Source organism: Bubalus bubalis, chromosome 12 (genome assembly GCF_019923935.1).
Source record: "Bubalus bubalis isolate 160015118507 breed Murrah chromosome 12, NDDB_SH_1, whole genome shotgun sequence".
Taxonomy (NCBI): domain Eukaryota; kingdom Metazoa; phylum Chordata; class Mammalia; order Artiodactyla; family Bovidae; genus Bubalus; species Bubalus bubalis.
The window spans coordinates 85958638-85977686 of NC_059168.1; the positions used below are offsets into that span (position 1 = coordinate 85958638).

At 36.9% G+C, this 19049-nt stretch overlaps 1 protein-coding gene across 7 annotated transcripts in view; it reads left to right on the forward strand.

Annotated features, from left to right (window-relative positions):
• Positions 1-19049, forward strand: part of ROCK2 (Rho associated coiled-coil containing protein kinase 2) — a 132937-nt gene that overhangs the window by 64421 nt on the left and 49467 nt on the right. For 6 of the 7 annotated variants that reach the window (XM_006073749.4, XM_006073747.4, XM_006073751.4 and 3 more), the window contains exons 5-6: positions 10246-10506; positions 17314-17458. In XM_006073749.4, coding sequence (XP_006073811.3) covers positions 10246-10506; positions 17314-17458 — 406 coding nt within the window. The remainder of the gene's footprint in view (positions 1-10245; positions 10507-17313; positions 17459-19049) is intronic. The other variant, XM_044926246.2, reaches the window with a different exon arrangement.

The following is a 19049-nucleotide window of genomic DNA, read 5'->3' on the forward strand; positions in this document are numbered from 1 at the left end:
ACCTATAGTGTAAGACAGTATTGGGATTCCTAATTCAGCTTTTTATTTGACTGTGAAGTAAGTTTATTTTGCCTTTTTTTCAGTTATATTCCTCACTAGCTTTAGTTTTCCAAATTTGTGTGTGTGTGCTAATAGCTAATTCTGCAGACATTTTTGGTCAGATGACATGAGTAAACTTAGATATATATCAGAGCATGTTCAGTATGCTTAAATGATCCACAAGTTTGATACCATGTTTGTGGAAGGCTATTTGGAGATAAAAAATTTGCTTCCTTGATGACCATGTATTTTAAAAACTCATTACCATTGCTTTTTTTTGTGTGGTGTTGAGTTTCACCCTTCCTCCTCACTTTATTTTTTAAATCTAGCCAGTAGCCTGAAATTCCTGATATGTTTAGTTAATACTAAATTTTTTGTAGCAAATTATATATCATGGTAATCTACTTGATTAAGAAGTGATGGTAGCAAAGTATTAATCCACTTTTAGTTTTAAATTGCTTTCATAGTAACAGATTAATCGCCAGTTTTTGTTTCATTTTGTAAGTTTATATCTTTGATCTTTCATTCTGCAGAGTAGACCTATAAAAACTGTCTACTGAGATAGTTAATGAATTTGTGGAAGCATATCAATAGTGAAACATTGCACAGTTGAAAAAGTAATAGATTATAATCCTGGTTATCATTTGTTTATCTCTGGTAAAGCACATTTCATGTACCATCATATTTAGATGTATGAAATGTGTGACTTTGGGGAAAACTTGTCAAAATAACTGACTTATTTCTATTTATTTAGTTAGTTTTCAGTAATTTCAGTGTATTTATGGAGTTGTGCAGTCAGTCATTCAGTTCAGTTCAGTCACTCAGTTGTGTCCGACTCTGCAACCCATGAATTGCAGCACGCCAGGCCTCCCTGTCCATCACCAGCTCCCGGAGTTCACCCAAACTGATGTCCATCAAGTCGGTGATGCCATCCAGCCATCTCATCCTCTGTCGTCCCCTTCTCTTTCTGCCCCCAATCCCTCCCAGCATCAGAGTCTTTTCTAATGAGTCAATTCTTCGCACGAGGTGGCCAAAGTATCGGAGTTTCAGCTTTAGCATCATTCCTTCCAAAGAACACCCAGGGCTGATCTCCTTTAGAATGGACTGGTTGAATCTCCTTGCAGACCAAGGGGCTCTCAAGAGTCTTCTCCAACACCACAGTTCAAAAGCATCAATTCTTCGGCGCTCAGCCTTCTTCACGGTCCAACTCTCACATCCATACGTGACCACAGGAAAAACCATAGCCTTGACTAGACGAACCTTTGTTGGCAAAGTAATGTCTCTGCTTTTCAATATGCTTTCTAGGTTGGTCATAACTTTCCTTCCAAGGAGTAAGTGTCTTTTAATTTCATGGCTGCAGTCACCATCTGCAGTGATTTTGGAGCCCAGAAAAATAAAGTCTGACACTGTTTCCACTGTTTCCCCATCTATTTGCCATGAAGTGATGGGATCAGATGCCATGATCTTCATTTTCTGAATGTTGAGCTTTAAGCCAACTTTTCACTCTCCACTTTCACTTTCATCAAGAGGCTTTTTAGTTCCTCTTCACTTTTTGCCATAAGGGTGGTGGTCATCTGCATATCTGAGGTTATTGATATTTCTCCCAGCAATCTTGATTCCAGCTTGTGTTTCTTCCAGTCCAGCGTTTCTCATGATGTACTCTGCATAGAAGTTAAATAAGCAGGGTGACAATATACAGCCTTGATGTACTCCTTTTCCTATTTGGAACCAGTCTGTTGTTCTATGTCCAGTTCTAACTGATGCTTCCTGACCTGCATACAAATTTCTCAAGAGGCAGATCAGGTGGTCTGGTATTCCCATCTCTTTCAGAACTTTCCACAGTTTATTGTGTTCCACACAGTTAAAGGCTTTGGCATAGTCAATAAAGCAGAAGTAGATATTTTTCTAGAACTCTTTTGCTTTTTCCATGATCCAGTGGATGTTGGCAATTTGATCTCTGGTTCCTCTGCCTTTTCTAAAACCAGCTTGAACATCAGGAAGTTCACGGTTCACATATTGCTGAAGCCTGGCTTGGAGAATTTTGAGCATTACTTTACCAGAGTGTGAGATGAGTGCAGTTGTGCGGTAGTTTGAGCATTCTTTGGCATTGCCTTTCTTTGGGATTGGAATGAAAACTGACCTTTTCTAGTCCTGTGGCCACTGCTGAGTTTTCCAAATTTGCTGGCATATTGAGTGCAGCACTTTCACAGCATCATCTTTCAGGATTTGGAATAGCTCAACTGGAATTCTATCACCTCAACTAACTTTGTTCATAGTAGGGTTGAACATATTTCAACATATTTTCCTGTTACAGCTTGTATGAGCACTTGATTCTTTTTATTGGGTGAATAATATTCTGTTGTATAGATCAACCACATTTTATTTATTTTTCAATTCATGGATACCTGGGTTGTTTCTGCCTTTTGGCTATTATGAATAAAGTGAAAGTGGAAAGGTGAAGTCGCTCAGTCGTGTCCAACTCTTTGCGACCCCATGGACAGTAACCTACTAGGCTCCTCAGTCTATGGAATTTTCCAGGCAAGAGTAGTGGAGTGGGTTGCCATTTCCTTCTCTAATTATGAAAAATGTGCTCAATTTTCTTTCATATGAATTTTTGGCACATATGTTCCCACATTTCTGTTAGGGATCTATCTACCTTGCAGTGAAAATAATGGGTCATAAATAAACCTATGATCAGTTTTAGTTGATTATTGCAAGCAGTATTCCAAATTAGCCCCCCCTTTTTTAGCCCCCCTTTTTTTTAATGGTTATTAAGTGCTTAATTGTATGAAGGCCCCCATAATTTGTTCCTGTACCCTTTTAACTTTTTTTATATGGATTATGGTACAATATAAATCTTTGAGCTGTCTGTATTTTTTAGAGCTATATTCTTAGTGTACTTTAAATTTAATAGATGAATATTGCACATTAAAAATAACATTTTTGCTGAGAGAACTTTTTCTTTTTTAATCCACCTCTATATCAAGTTTGCTGTGTTCTTTGGGTGCTTTCTAATGTTCTTCCTTTTATAGTAAACACTTACCTGCTTTCCTTATAGTTTCATACATCCAAGTAAGTATATTCCTAAACACTTTACTTTTAGCTGCTTTTCTCTTGTGCCACTTGGTGAAGAAACCTGGTTTTTGCTGATTTCATCCTGTGGTATAGTTTTAACATGTTCCTCTCATTTATGTTTTTGTTAGTTGATGATTAAATATAAAGGCTTGATCAATGGGGAATGTGGTAGGACAGCTTCATGGGTAATGTTTTCTTCTTTCAGGAGGCTAATGTCTGGCTATCTCTTACTCTTGTTATTTACCAGATGTCTGTGCTGTGTTGAGATCATTAATTTTGTAAAGATTGCAAAATGGTAATATTCCAACTGAGTTATTTCTTCTTGAGTAGAATACTTCTACAAAGAGAAATAATCCCCCACTTGGTTACCTAGTAGTTCGGGTCACAGGCCACATGCATCACTGAAATCTGATTTTTAGAACAGCTTCATCATCCCCAAATGATCACTTATACCTAAAGTCATTTCCCATTCCCCTCCAGCCCCAGGCAACCACAGGTATGCTTCCTATCTCTGTAGATTTGCCTTGCCTGGACATTTCAGGTAAATGGAATCATACAACATGTTGTCTGTCTTTTGGATCTGGTCCGTGTCCCTTATAATACTGATTTTGAAGTTCATGAACATCGTAGCATGTCTTGTACTTCATTTCTTTTTAGTACTGAGCAGCATAGCACAGTATATGTGGTTTAATCAAGAGTCTTTGTTCCTTGTTCTTAGCACAGAACTTCAAAAACTCTTCAATTTCTTGTGTGTTATGCTAATGAGGCAACTCCTGTTGGCATTTTGATAACTTTTGGATGAGATAGACATGAGTTTGAGTAAGCTCCGGGAGTTGGTGATGGACAGGGAAGCCTGGCATGCTGCAGTCCATGGGGTCGCAAAGAGTTGGACATGACTGAGCGACTGAACTGACTGAACTGGATGAGATGGGGGCTGATCATTAGAAAGAAATGAGCACATGATTAGAGGATTAGAACTCTCAGCCTTTCAAGCTAGGAGTACTAGAAGGAGGTTGGAAATTGAGTTTAATCACATGCCCAATGATATAATTAATTGTACCTATGTAATGAAATCCTAATAAAAGCTGCAGACATTGACACTCAATGGAGCTTCTTGGTTGGTAAAGACATTGATGTACTGGGATGATGATTCACCCTGATTCCACAAGGAGAAGATGCAGAAGCTCTGTTGCCTCCCAGACCTCACCTTATGTGTATCCTTTACAGTAAAACTGTGGTCAAAAGTATGGTGCTTTCCTGAATTCTGTGAGTTAACCCAGTGAATTATTGAACCTGAGTCATGGAAACTCCAGAATTTGTAGTTAACCAGAATGCTGGTGGCTTGGGGACTCTCAAGGTAGAGAAGTACAGCTAATGTCTAAAGCGAGGGCGATCATGTGAAAGACTGGGCTTGTAACTTATGGTGTCTGATGCTAACTCTAAGTACTTGGCATCAGAGTTGTACTGCAGAATACCCAGTTGAGGGGGAAGGAGTTATGTGGATACTCCATTATCTTTGTCCATTTACCATTTGATGTGCATTTGAATTGCTTCCACTTTAAACTATTATAAATAGTGAATATGTTGTTGTGAACATTTGCATAAAAGTCTTTTGTGGACATACTTCATTTCTCTTGGATATATACCTAGGAATGGAGTCTTAGTTGTGTGCTAAATTTGTGTTTTATTTTTAAAGAAGTTGCCATACTATTTGGAGAAGGCACTGGCACCCCACTCCAGTGCTCTTGCCTGGAGAATCCCATGGATGGAGGAGCCTGGTGGGCTGCAGTCCATGGGGTCGCTAGGAGTCGGACACGACTGAGCGACTTCACTTTCACTTTTCACTTTCCTGCATTGGAGAAGGAAATGGCAACCCACTCCAGTGTTCTTGCCTGGAGAATCCCAGGGACGGGGGAGCCTGGTGGGCTGCCGTCTATGGGGTCACACAGAGTCAGACACGACTGAAGTGACTTAGCAGTGGCAGCAACAGCCATACTATTACCCAAAGTGGCTGTGCCATTTTACATTCTTATCAGCATATATGAGGTTCCAGTTTCTCCACATTCTTGCCAACACTTGATATTCTTTCTTATTATTATAGTCATTCTGGTGTGTGTAAAGTGAGATCTCACTGTGGTTTTAACTTGACTAATGACTAATGATAGTGAGCGCCTTTTCATGTGCTTATTGACCACTCTTGTGTCTTCTTTGGTGAAATGTCTGTTCAGATTTTTACCCTTTAAAAGATTATGTTGCTTATATTCCTGTTGAGTTGTAGGAGTCCTTTGCATAGTCTAGATACTTTATCATATATATCACTTGTTAGTATTTCTTTTCAGTCTGTGGTTTGTCTTTTCCTCTTCTCATATGATTTTCTGAAGCCAGAATATGTTAATTTTGATCAAATCTTATGCCAGTTTTTCATTTTGCCAATTTTTTTATATTAGAAGAAATTTTTGCCTAATCTAAGGTGATAAATATTTTTCCTTTGTTCTTTCATAAGATTTTTATAGTTTCAGCTCATAACTTTAGTCCTGTGATATATTTTGAGTTAATTTTTGACTATGATGTGAAGTAGGGGCCTAAAAATGTTCGTATTTTTGCCTGTGAATATCCAGTTATTCAGACACCATTCATTAGGAAAACTGTACTTTTCCAACGAAATTGCTCTGACACCTTTGTATGTATGTGTGTGTATATATACATATATATTATATATATATTATATATATATATATTTTTGACCTATAAATATAAGGGCTATTTCTAGACTGTCACTTGTGTTCCATTGATTTGTATATCTATCCTTATACCATACCAGTACTGTTTTGATACAATAGTTTTGTATTGAGGTTTGAAATTGTGATGCTTCGTTTTGTTATAAGATAGTTTTGGCTCTTCTGGGTTATTTGCATTTCCATGTAAATTTTTTTTATCAGTTTGTTGATTTCTAGGAAATAACTTGCTGGGATATAGAGTTTGTATTGATTCTGTAGATCAATTTGAAGAGAATTGTCATGTTTATGATACTGACTTTCTCTCCAGGAACATGAGTGTTTCTCCATTTATATCCATCCTTCCTTTTGCCATTTAGCATTAATAGCATCACACACACACACACACACAGATACATATTTATATACAGCTTTCCTTTCGCCATTTAAAGTTTATAGCATTACACACACACAAACACACACACACACACACAGCTTTCCTTTTGCCATTTAGCATTACATACACACACCCCCCCTTCTCAATTTGGTAACTAGCATTATAATGTCTTTTTGTCCCTTTCTTCTCTGCATCTCACCACCTTCCATTTAAAAATTATTCTAATCTTGACTTGACTTTTCTCAAAGTATTTAATTTTGTATCAGTAATTATATTTAATAAACTTTTCTCGATTATTTGTCCCCTTTTCTTATGTCTCACATAATTCTCTTACTTGGATTTATTCATTTTGTCAAACCATTTTCCTTGAGCAGTTCTTTCAGAAGTGGTTTGTTATCAGATTTCTAAGAATACACATGATGTAATACATATTTATTTTGCCATTTTATTGGGTTTTTTTTCCGACTGCCATATTCTAGAATTGAAATTTGTTTACTTCATATTTTTAAAGCTATATCTCTGTTTTTTGTATTCTGTATTGGCTGAAATGTTTTTTAACAATATGATTTGGGTTTTGTACATAAGATACTTTTTGTCTTTGTAAACTTTTAGAATTTTTTTGTTGGGTTTCTGAGAGTTTAGCACTATCTGTTTCTCTTTGTTTCATTTGTAGTCCTTTCAATCTAGATTTTTAACTTTATTCATTTCTGGAAGTTTTTGTTTGCTATTTATTTTTTCTTTTTCTTCTGGTCTATGTTCTCTCTTCCAGACTGCATTTAGCTAGATGTTGGAACCCTTCTGACTTTGCTCTGTTTTTCATCTCTGAATCCTTCAGTGACTTCAGAGAGAGAAAGTTACTTTGCTCGATTTTCTTGCTTTATAATTTGTTTTTCTCTTATCATTACTTATATATTTAATGCCAGAGCTTCAGACTTTTTCCCATATCATCCTGTGGTTTACTTGATGTGACTTGTTACTCTTTTGAGGCTATTGGTTTTCATATTTTTAGAGCTGTTCTTAATTTGTCCTATTTAAGCATTTCCATGACTGTTAACTTTCTGTTTCTTGAATTGCTTTGGTTCTGTTTCATGATACTGGTTTTTCTCAATTGTTGATTCTTGTTGTTCATTTGCCCAGTCCTGTCCAACTCTTTGTGACCCCATGGACTGCAGCACTCCAGGTCTCCCTGTCCCTCACGATCTCCTGGAGTTTGGCCAAGTTCATATTCATTGTATCAGTGATGCCGTCCAGCCATCTCATCCCCTGACGCCCTCTTCTCCTTCTGCCCTCGGTCTTTCCCAGCATCAGGGACTTTTCTAATGAGTTATTTGTTCACATCAGATGACCAAAATACTGGCACTTCAGCATCAGTCCTTCCAGTGAATATTCAGGGTTGATCTCCCTTAAGATTGACTGGTTTGATCTCCTTGCTGTCCAAAGGATGTTCGGGAGTCCTCCAGCACCACAGTTCAAAGGCATCAGTTCTTTAGCGTTCTGCCTTCTTCACATTCCAGCTTCTCACAACCGTACCTGACCACTGGGAAGACCATAGCCTTGACTACATGGACCTTTTTCGGCAGTGTAATGTCTCTGCTTTTCAAAGCACTGTCTAGGTTTGTTATCGCTTTCCTGCCAAGAAACAGCCATCTTCTGATTTCATGGCTGCAGTCACCATCCACAGTGATTTTAGAGCCCAAGAAGAGGAAGTCTGTCACTAGTTCCATCTTTTCCCTGTCTTTCTGTGTGCCATGATCTTAGTTTTTTGAATGTTGAGTTTTAAACCAGCTTTTCACTCTCTTCTTTCACCCTCATTAAGAGGCTCTTTAGTTCCTCTTTACTTTCTGCCATTAAGAGTGGTATCATCCACATATCTGAGGTTGTTGATGTTTCTCCTGCCTATCTTGATTCCATCTTGCAACTCATCCAGCCTGGCATTTCTCACGATGTGCTCAGCCTGTATGTTAAACAAACCGGGTGACAGCAGACAGCCCTGTCATACTCCTTTCTCAATCCTGAACCAATCAGTTGTTCCATACAGGGTTCTAACTGTTGCTTCATGACCTGCATACAGGTTTCTCAGAAGACAGGTAAAATGATCTGGTATTCCCATCTCTCTAAGAGCTTCCCACAGTTTGTCATGATCCACACAGTCAAAGGCTTTAGTGTAGTTGATGGAAACAGATATTTTCCTGAAATTCCCTTGCTATCTCTATAACACAGCGAATGCTGGCAATTTGATTTCTAGTTCTTCTTCCTTTTCTAAACCCAGTTTGGACATCTGTAAGTTCTTGGTTCGCATAATACTGAAGCCTAGCATGCAAGATTTTAAACATGACCTTACTAGCATGGGAGATGAGTGCAATTGTCTGATATTTAGCACAGTCTTTGGTACTACCCTTCTTGGGAATTGGGATGAGGATTTTCCAGTCCTATGACCACTGCTGGGTCTTCCAGATTTGCTGATATAATGAATGAAAAACCTTGGTAGCATCTTCCTTTAGGGATTTGAATAGTTCTGATGGAATTTCATCACATCCACTAGCTATATTATTAACAGCAATACATCCTAAGGCCCACTTGACTTCGCACTCCGTATTGTCTGGCTCTGGGTGACTAACCACACCATCATAGTAATCCAGTTCATTAATATCTTTTTTATACAGTTCTTCTGTATATTCTTTCCATCTCTTCTTGATCTCTTCAGTGTCTACTAGGTCTCTACCACCTTTATCCTTTATTGTGCCCATCTTTGAGTGGAATGCTCGCTTGATGTTTCCAATTTTCCTGAAGAGATCTCTAGTCTTTCACCTTTTGTTGTTTTTGTCTTATTAAGCATTGTTCATTGAAGAAGACCTTCTTGTCTCTTCTAGCTATTTTTTTGAACTCTTTGTTTAATTGAATGTACCTTTCCCTGGCTCTCTTGCTTTTTGCTTCTCCTCATTCTTCTGCTATTTGTAAAACCTCCTAGATTCTTGTTTTTGTTCCTTTTTCTGTTTGTGGAAATCTTTTCTGTTTATGTTGTGTGCTTTCAGGAAGGGGTGGGACATATTGTTGGGTGGAATGTACAGATACCTTTCCTTCTGAATTTGTGGTTTCTTATCTCTCCTGAGGGTCAGGACCTATCTTAGGTGCCTTGTTACTAGTTCTGGTGCTAATAATATTAGTCCTAATCTCACCTGATTTATTAGGAGACCCTGATAAGTATGCCCCAGCAAGTCCCCTAGCTTGGTGTCCTTGTTCTCAGGTCCCAGTGCCACTGCTTTAGTCTGAGTGCAGTTAGCACTGTCAGTTGCTGTTGATTATGAACAAGATGATGGGGAAAGGAAGGGAGAAGGCCCTGTCCCTTATGTGGCTACGAATTACTCTTCCCAGTGGTATGGGACTTACTCCCTCTTCTGGAATCTATTGAATCTGGTATCTTAGGTGTTTCTAAACTGCCTGCTCAGCTCTCTGCTTTGTGAGTTATGTGCAGGAATTTATTTGCAGAAAGTTGGGCTATTTATTATGGATTCTTTAGTCATCACCTTTTATATTCCTCTTTCTTATTCTGTTTCTCTTTTAAAAATATGTCTATTTAAATAGATTCCTGTATTCTCCAAGAGGGAAAATGATACATTTATGCATATTTTGTTAGTTAAGCATGAAGAAGATATCCATATAATAGTTTTATCTGATAACTCGTTCTCCATTAAAGATATCCAAATCTAAAGTCAAAGATTTCATAAAGTTTAACTCTGTGTTGGTTTTACAGTAATTTGTCTTTTTCAATAGCAGTATTGATTTGGGGATTTTTTTTTCTGTTAACAGTTCTAGTTTTCTTTCTTTTTTGTTTTTTTTTTAATATTTTTATTTATTTATTTGGCTGCACTGGGTCTTAGTTGTGGCATGTGGGATCTAGTTCCCTGACCAGAGATTGAACCCAGGCTCTCTTCATTGGGAGTGCAGAGTCTGAGCCACTGGACCACCAGGGAAGTCCCTCTTCTTTTTTTAAACTTTTTTCCTTCTTGTTTTGTTTTCCAGCTCTTTTGTGCCTTTCAAGATGATAAGTATCTGTACATGGTAATGGAGTACATGCCTGGTGGAGACCTTGTAAACCTTATGAGTAACTATGATGTACCTGAAAAATGGGCCAAATTTTATACTGCTGAGGTTGTTCTTGCTTTGGATGCCATACACTCCATGGGTTTAATTCACAGAGATGTGAAGCCTGACAACATGCTCTTGGATAAACATGGGCATCTGAAATTAGCAGATTTTGGCACATGTATGAAGATGGATGAAGTAAGTAACAAGCGAGTTTTGGGTTTTTTTTAATGCTAGTTTTTTAAGAGACAAAAAGAAAACAACATATCTAGACTTCATAATTAAAAAAATATAGAAATTTAGTTTTACTAACTATGTAATGACTCAAACAAGGTAATAAAATACCTAAATCAAAACATTTTCTTTACTAAATCATTCATCTAGTTGTAGAATAGTTGTAGATTTGGTGAATTCAAGAGAAATAAGAACTCAGATAAGTAATCATCTTCCTCATAGCATTTTGACAAACATTTTCTACCAGTCAAAACTAGTTCATGTTTATAATGATCTCTCTGTAAGTGTGCTGTAATTCCTGGCAGCAATTCCTGATTGGGAGAGATCATGTTTTCTTTCTGTGTATTCTTATTAATTATCTTGTCAAGACTTTTATTTTGAATTAAGCTGATTTTTCTTTTCTCTTTACTTCTCAACTTATTTATGCCAGCTATTTGATATTCACTTTTATTGATTGTCATCAGTGATCCATATTCTTAAAGCTCTGCTCTGATTTTTGTACCTCATGTGGAAAATTTTCTTTGAGAATGCTAACCTGACCGATCACTCTCTGTCATAATGTCCATAATATTACTCACTTAAAATTCATGCTGTACTTCACAGGCCACTTTTTTCTATCTAGGTTTGTATGCCCTGTCTACCCAGCTAAAATGTAACATCTCTTGGGTTCTCTGGTCTTCTTCATAGAGTATTACTGTGTTTGTGTTCTGCATACATTAATCAGTATTTAGTAGGTTGACCAAAGCTCCCTCTTGTGGTGTTTATCATAATGTAGAATAAAGTGATTACCAGTGAAAATTATCTTTAATGAAAATGAAATAATTTTCTAATAGAATGCTAAACTTTTTAATGTCTGTTATACATAACAAATGATACTTATGTGTTGCACTTCCACAAGCGTGCTCTGATTTTCATTAAACCAAGAACCTTTGGGAGGGTGCCGAGAAATCACACCATGTGTTTTTAGGATGGGTAAAGGTGGTTAAGGAAAGAAAGATGTTGAATATGCAGGTGTGGAACAGGTCAGAATATGGTGTTTATGAAATTATTTTACAAGCATGTAAGTAAATACTAAATTCACCTGTTTAAATATCTTAAATTGTCTCTCTATAGGGCAAAATAAAAGATGGTATATATAATTTTGTTTACTATTTTAAATTCAGGTACATGTAGTTAATTATGTTCCTTGGCTCACAACTTATTGTATTAGTTATCCACAAAGACCTCATTTGGTTTTTTTTAAAATTATGTTTATTATGTTTCCCCCCTTTCAGTTCTTTTTGTTTTATTCTCTTTCCCTAATACATAGCCATTGTAATGTGTTTACTATAAGCTCTTATAGGCTGTTAGTAGAGTAAGAGGTAACAAAAATACACAGAAGAACTATACCAAAAAGATCTTAATGACTAGGATAACCACGATGGTGTGGTCATCACCTAGAGCCAGACATCCTGGAGTGTGAAGTCAGGCAGGCCTTAGGAAGTGTTATTACAAACAAAGCTAGTGGAGGTGATGGAATTCCAGCTGAGGTATTTAAAATCCTAAAAGATGTTGCTGTTAAAGTGCTGCACTCAGTATGTCAGCAAATTTGAAAGACTCAGGAGTAGCTGCAGGACTGGAAAAGGTCAGTTTTCATTCCAATCCCAAAGAAGGACAATGCCAAAGAATGTTCAAACTGCCAGAAAATTGCACTCACTTCAAATGCTACCAAGGTTATGCTCAAAATCCTGCAAGCTAGCCTTTAGCAGCATGTGAACTGAGAGCTTCCAGATGTGAAAGTTGCTCAGTTGTGTCCTATTCTTTGCGACCCCATGGACTGTAGCCCACCAGGCTCCTCTGTCCAGGGAGTTCTCCAGGCAAGAATACTGAAGTGGGTTGCCATTCTCTTCTCCAGCGGATCTTCCCAACCCATGGATTGAACCAAAGTCTCCTGCATTGCAGGCAGATTCTTTACCATCTGAGCCACCAGGGAAGCCCTCTAGATACATAGGCTGGGTTTAGAAAAGGCAGATGAACCAGAGATCAAATTGCCAACATTCATTAGATCATAGAGAAAGCAAGGGAATTCCAGAAAAACATCTTCTGCTTCATCAACTATGCTAAATCCTCTGACCATTTTTTGTTTTCAGTAAATCTTTCGATTTATGACATTTTTTTGTCAATTATGAAACACTAGATGTATTCAGCAAACACACATTATCTGATCCATATAAGACAAAGTATTTCTGAAGAAGCTTTTGAAAATGCATACTGTTTATGTTTCTCTCAAACTTGAAACCCTTTAATAGATTTCTATCACTTATTAAATAAAGTTGGAACTCCTTACCTAGTTACCTGAAGTCTCCTCTTAAGGTGATATAATCCCTACCTAGTGTTTCACCTTCATTCTCTATCATTTGTTCTCTTGTACCTTGTGTTTCAGAGGTCTTTAGTTTCTTTTATACCCATGGTATTTCATGATTCCTGGCTTTTTTATAAGGTTGGTGCAAAAGCAATTGCCATTTTGTTTTGTTGAACTTTGCCAGTTGATACTGGAATACATAAATAAATGTGGTTGTGTTATACATCATTTCAATGCTCATTTCTTGCTTTATGTATTTTTGCTAATGACTTATTACTAGCTGTGTATTTTATATTTATTTTAAACTATGGAAATGAAATTAGACTAAAAGCAAATTCAAGTGATTTTCTTATTTGAGTTTAAAATGGGTTGTAAAGCAGTGGAGACAACTCATAACATCAACAACACGTTTGGGCCAGGAGCTGCTAACAGACATACAGTGCAGTGATGGAAATTTTGCAAAGGAGACAAGTGCTTTGAAGATGAGCACAGTGGCCAGCCATTGGAAGTTGACAACGACCAACTGAGAGCCATCATTGAAGCTGATCCACTTTAACAACTACTACACAAGAAGTTGCCTAAGAACTCAATGTCAACTATTCTCCCATCATTTGGCACTTAAAGCAAATTGGAAAGGTGAAAAGCTCGATAAGTGTGTGCCTTGTAAGCTGACCACAAATCAGAAAAAATTGTCATTTTGAAGTGTCATCTCTTATTCTACACAACTGCAACGAACCATTTCTCAATCGGATTATGATGTGCAATGAAAAATGGATTTTGTACGACAATCAGCAATGACTACATCAGTAGTTGGACTGAGAAGAAGCTCCAGTGCACTTCCCAAGGCCAAACTTGCACCAAAAAAAGGTTGTGCTCACTGTTTGGTGGTCTTCTGCCTGTCTGATCCACTAGAGCTTTCTGAATCCTGGTGAAACCATTACATCTGAGAAGTATGCTCAGCAGATCAATGAGATACACTGAAAACTGCAATACCCGCAACCGGCATTGGTCAACAGAAAGGGCCCAGTTCTTCTCCACAACAGTGCTCAACTGCATGTCACACAACATGCTTCAAAAGTTGACAAATTGGACTACGAAGTTTTGCCTCATCCACCGTATTCACCTGACCTCTGACAACTGACTACCACTTCTTCAAGCATCTCGAAACTTTTTGTAGGGAAAATGTTTCCACAACCAGCAGGAGGCAGGAAATGCTTTCCAAGAGATCATTGATTCACAAGGCATGCATTTTTACGCTACAGGAATAAACAAACTTAATTCTCACTGGCAAAATGTGTTGATTATAATGCATCCTATTTTGATTAATGAATATATGTTTGAGCCTAGTTATGATGCTTTAAAATTCATGATCCAAAACTGCAGTTACATTTACACCAATCTAATACATGCTATTGAATACACTGTACTTGGCAAGTTCCTACTCACACTTTGAAACTCAGTTCAAAGTTTGCTTATCTTGTGAAATCTTTTTAAGTTGGCTCCTCTTGCTTTTTAACATGTATCCTCTGGGGAGCATTTTCTTTTCCTTTCTTTGTACTGTAAGTTGTTGAACACTATTTTGTATTTTCTGTGTCCCAGCCCTGAAAACAAATACTTCTCGAAGAAGCTCTAATTCCTTTTATTCAAGAATGGTATTTAAAAATGAGTATTTGGGTGTTAGAGGTATTCATTGCTTTTGGAGTGTCATTACTTCTAGACCCTGTTAGTGGACATGTGTATATTGTATATCCTATACTAACTCATATGCACATTCATGTTCATATTTAATTCTGTACTTACTAGTCTGTATATGAAGTATATTAAAAATTATGAGTTCATATGATACTTCTGATTCTAGTTTTATACTTCTGATTCTAGTATTACAGCACAGGATTCATTCTAGTCTTCCTCCTTTCTTTTTCGTATTTACTTTTTTTGGATAGTGAGAAACCTGGCTCTCATTATATACACTACAACTGTTTTCCAAGGTAACCTAGGTCGGTTCTTTTCCTCTCTACCTTCTTTGGTGTGGTTATGTTATTAATTTATGAAACAGGTCCATTTCCTACTGTTTGTGTTCCATTTAGAATTGTCCCACATCCGGTTGATTTTAATTATTTATTTTTTGGGTATTTTAAGCATTCCTCTGGTTTAAGAGTCAGAACTGTATAAATTACATCCTCAGAGAAGGATCACCCCCTCCTTATCCCACCACCCCATTCCTGTACTGTACTTGTTTCTTTCTACCCTTTTCCTACTTACCCCCTGTAGGTAAACCAGTCTCTTAGTTTGTGGTTTGTTCTTCCTGTATTTCTTTAGAAGAGAATCAGATTTGTCTTAAATGTAAAGTTTATGTGATTTGAGAACTTCCCCATGAGATAGTTTTTAAGTGCATGTGTGCTTAGTTGCTTCACTCATGTCCAGCTCTTTGCAACGCCGTGGACTGTAGCCCATCAGGCTCCTCTGTCCATGGGATTTCCCAGGCAAGAATACTGGAGTGGGTAGTCATTTCCTACTCCAGTATCTTCCCGATCCAGGGATCTAACTTGCCTTTGTGTTGGCAGGTGGGTTCTTTACCACTAGTGCCACCATCTTTCCCAAATGTTTATTTAAAAAAAAACTTTTTTAACCATCAATATGCTTGCCAAAGATGGTGGTTGAAATATTAAATTTTTGAAAACAGGGTACCAGTAACCTAGTTTACCGTGTAAAAATTATTTAGTCCTACCAGAGTGTTTCTTTTCTACAAATAAGCAGTTATTCAAACTGATCTCCATCTTTCCTTTTCCAGCTTCATCATGTGAAGTTTTACATTTAGCTAATTTGGACTTTACTGCATTTCTTGAACTTTATATAAAGTCATTCTTGTCCCTTTGTTTTTGCTCGTTTTTTTCTAAGCTGCCATGCCAACTCTCATTCCTTTGAAGCCTAACTTGTCGCCAGTTCTTTTCTTATCCTTTTCTCTTCTTCCTCTGAACCTTTGAATGCTAAACAATTTTTCTTTTAGTGGCACTTTTGTGTCTGACCAGTTTTTAGCTATTGAAGTGTCACGAGATTCATTTTTTGGAAGTCTAACTAACATGGATACATGTGAAATGAAGAGATTTTATTTAGTAAGTCTTTATGAATTTTTCCTTCAGTAGAAGTCAAATATAAGGTAGTTAATGATAAAAATTAATTTTATGTCCTGCTTTTTGTAGTCAGGCACTGTCATCTTCATTTTTTATCCTAAATAGTAACCCATGCAGAGTATTGCCATCATAATTTGCTCAATTATTTCCAAATTTTTTGTTTTATTTATATTCAACTCAAATGACCTCTGTTTGCTGTATACTTGGGAAAATAAAGTCATTGAGTTATTTTTGCTGATTTTTGAGGAATGAAAAGATTGCTTTTGAAGTTAATTTCCCATATATAATGTTTTATTGCATTTAAATAAAAACATTTATGTAAGTCATGTTTATAAAATACACTGAACTTCTTTTTTCCAAGGTGGTCATAGTACTTAGTAGTTTGCTAGTTTATATAGGAATGTAGGTGAGACACTTTTTAAATTAGGTAGATAGAGAAAATGAAGGGCATTTAACTTAATCTGTGAAGTTTTTACATGTTTATACATAGCTGGAAGTAAACAGCACCATGCTGCTATATACTGTTGTGATTTAATCTTGCAGCATATACAGACAGACAGACACACACACACACATGCTGTAAAATAAACACACACATAGGTGTTATCTACAGTGGTTCTTGTCAGAAAGACATCAGATAGGTATTATCTTATTACCCACAGAAACTAAACACAGAAAAGAGTGTTTTTATCATTTTGCCAAATACCTTGATGCCACAGCTCCACATTTCTAAACATGCAGCTTGGAGGTATAGCTTTCAAACAATTAAGATCTTTTGATTTAAACAGTTGGTCTATTTCTTCCATTTTTTTGGGGTATAATAGGAACCATTTCTTTATCCAGCCTCCAAAGCTGGGGCCTTTGCAGTTTTAATCACTGCAGTTTCTTTGGAAATATTAAAGCTTCCTTTCATAATTCTTTTCTTTTCCCCAGGTCAGGTGCATTAAGACCACATTTTGTACTTCTCTTGTTAACTCCTTAATAATGTAAGAAAGAGAAGATGTTGATTTGCATGGAATTCCCATGAAGTTAACCACCTTTTCCTTCTTTCATTGATGAAGCCTCTAATATTTTAGAGCTGGAAGATTATCACTGATCTCCCATAATCCAGACATTTTTATGTATTTCATAATGCATCTATCCTCTGTCCTCCCAAAACCATGTCAGCAGTGAAGGTCTGTTGGTAGCAGTGGGTAGTCACTGTATTAATAATAATAAATGGATTAGTTTTGCTTATATGTGTGTGTGTTTACTCACATTTTATATACATCTTTTTTCCTTTCTCTGCACTTTACCTAGACAGGCATGGTGCATTGTGATACAGCAGTTGGAACACCCGATTATATATCACCTGAGGTCCTGAAATCACAAGGGGGTGATGGTTACTATGGGCGAGAATGTGATTGGTGGTCCGTGGGTGTTTTCCTTTTTGAAATGCTGGTGGGTAAGTAAACTGGGATTGTTTTTTTAAAACCTATCTCACAACACTTTAGTTCTAAGTCAAGAATGTGAGACTATAAAAAAATTTAATTGCTTGTGTTATAAGGATAAAGTAGAATTTCTTTAAACCTTTGAATTGATAGCGTCTGATGTGACAGATTGTTGATTGGAAAATTAAAACAGAACCTCATGCTGGTACAATAATTAAGTAGAATATGAAAGGAATTGAAAGTTTACTGCTAGGAAATATTCTTTCCATAGACCTTTTTGATTAAGAAAATACTAGAATAAGCAAATTTACAGCTGCAGTGGGCCTTCATTCTAAGATTTTTCTTAATCAGTAGTATTTTGTTGTAAATAAGGAACTGAAAATAATTCAGTTTATGTAATTATGTAATTAGTTTTTGTAAACTATGTTTCTTATATTTGCTACTTGTATATATATTTGGTTTGTAATTCCAGTCAAATATGGTTATTGACCATTTGACTATCAAGATAAATATATTCTATAATAGTGTTTCAATCTCAGACAACTCAGAGACAAGTTAAATAATTTCTTTTACTTTGGCCACATCAAAATTTGAAATGCTCAAGTATTTCAAAACTTTTCTTTACACCATAGATTTCATTTTTAAGATTTCTTCTTCCTAAGTACTAGAGTCACAAAAATGCCTTCTGGACAAGGAAACCAGTGGCTTTAGGGTAAGGGGTGAAAGTGAAAGTGGCTCAGCCGTATTCAACTCTTTGAGACCCCATGGACTATACAGTCCATGGAATTTTCCAAGCCAGAATACTGGAGTGGGTCCCCTTCCCCTTCCCCAGGGGATCTTCCCAACTCAGGGATCAAACCCAGGTCTCCCACATTGCAGGCGGATTCTTTACCAGCTGAACCACAAGGGAAACCCAAGAATACTGGAGTGGGTAGCCTGTCCCTTCTCCAGCAGATCTTGGCAACCCAGGAATCAAACCAGTGTCTCCTGCATTGCAGGCGGATTCTTTACCAACTGAGCTATGAGGGAGCCCAGGGGAGATGTAGCAAAATCTACTTTATGAGGCAAATGTGTTAAGGCAAATAACATTATAAGAATTTAGAGTGAATTAATGTTAGAACTTGGAGAATTTCTTTTCTGTGACTCTGAAAGAAATTGGTAGTGGAAATCTGTAAAATCTGTATAATGATTGAATATGGCTATTGCTTAAAAAAAAAAAAATCTCAGTACAAAATTAGGTAACCCTTGGTCCTAGAACTTTTTGTAGTTAAAATGCCTTCTCTTGATGACCATATGTGTACGTGTAGTGTTGACCTTACTGTGCTAAGTCTCATGTCCTACTGTGACTTGCTTTGTTCTGGGCCTTTGTCATTGCAAATTGTTCTGGGTCTCTTTGTACACACTGTATTCTCTTAGGTATCTGTCTGTTCTCCCCATGTCTAGGCCCTGTCTGATGGTTTATTAGGTGTGTCTTGTAGTATTTTGAAAGTGGAATATATTCCATCATTTGCCTAGACTCTCCCAGAGTTTTAAAAAATAATATACTTTGGAAGAAGTCACCTGGGTTATTAGAAGAGACCATTTATACACCTGCTACCGTTTTCA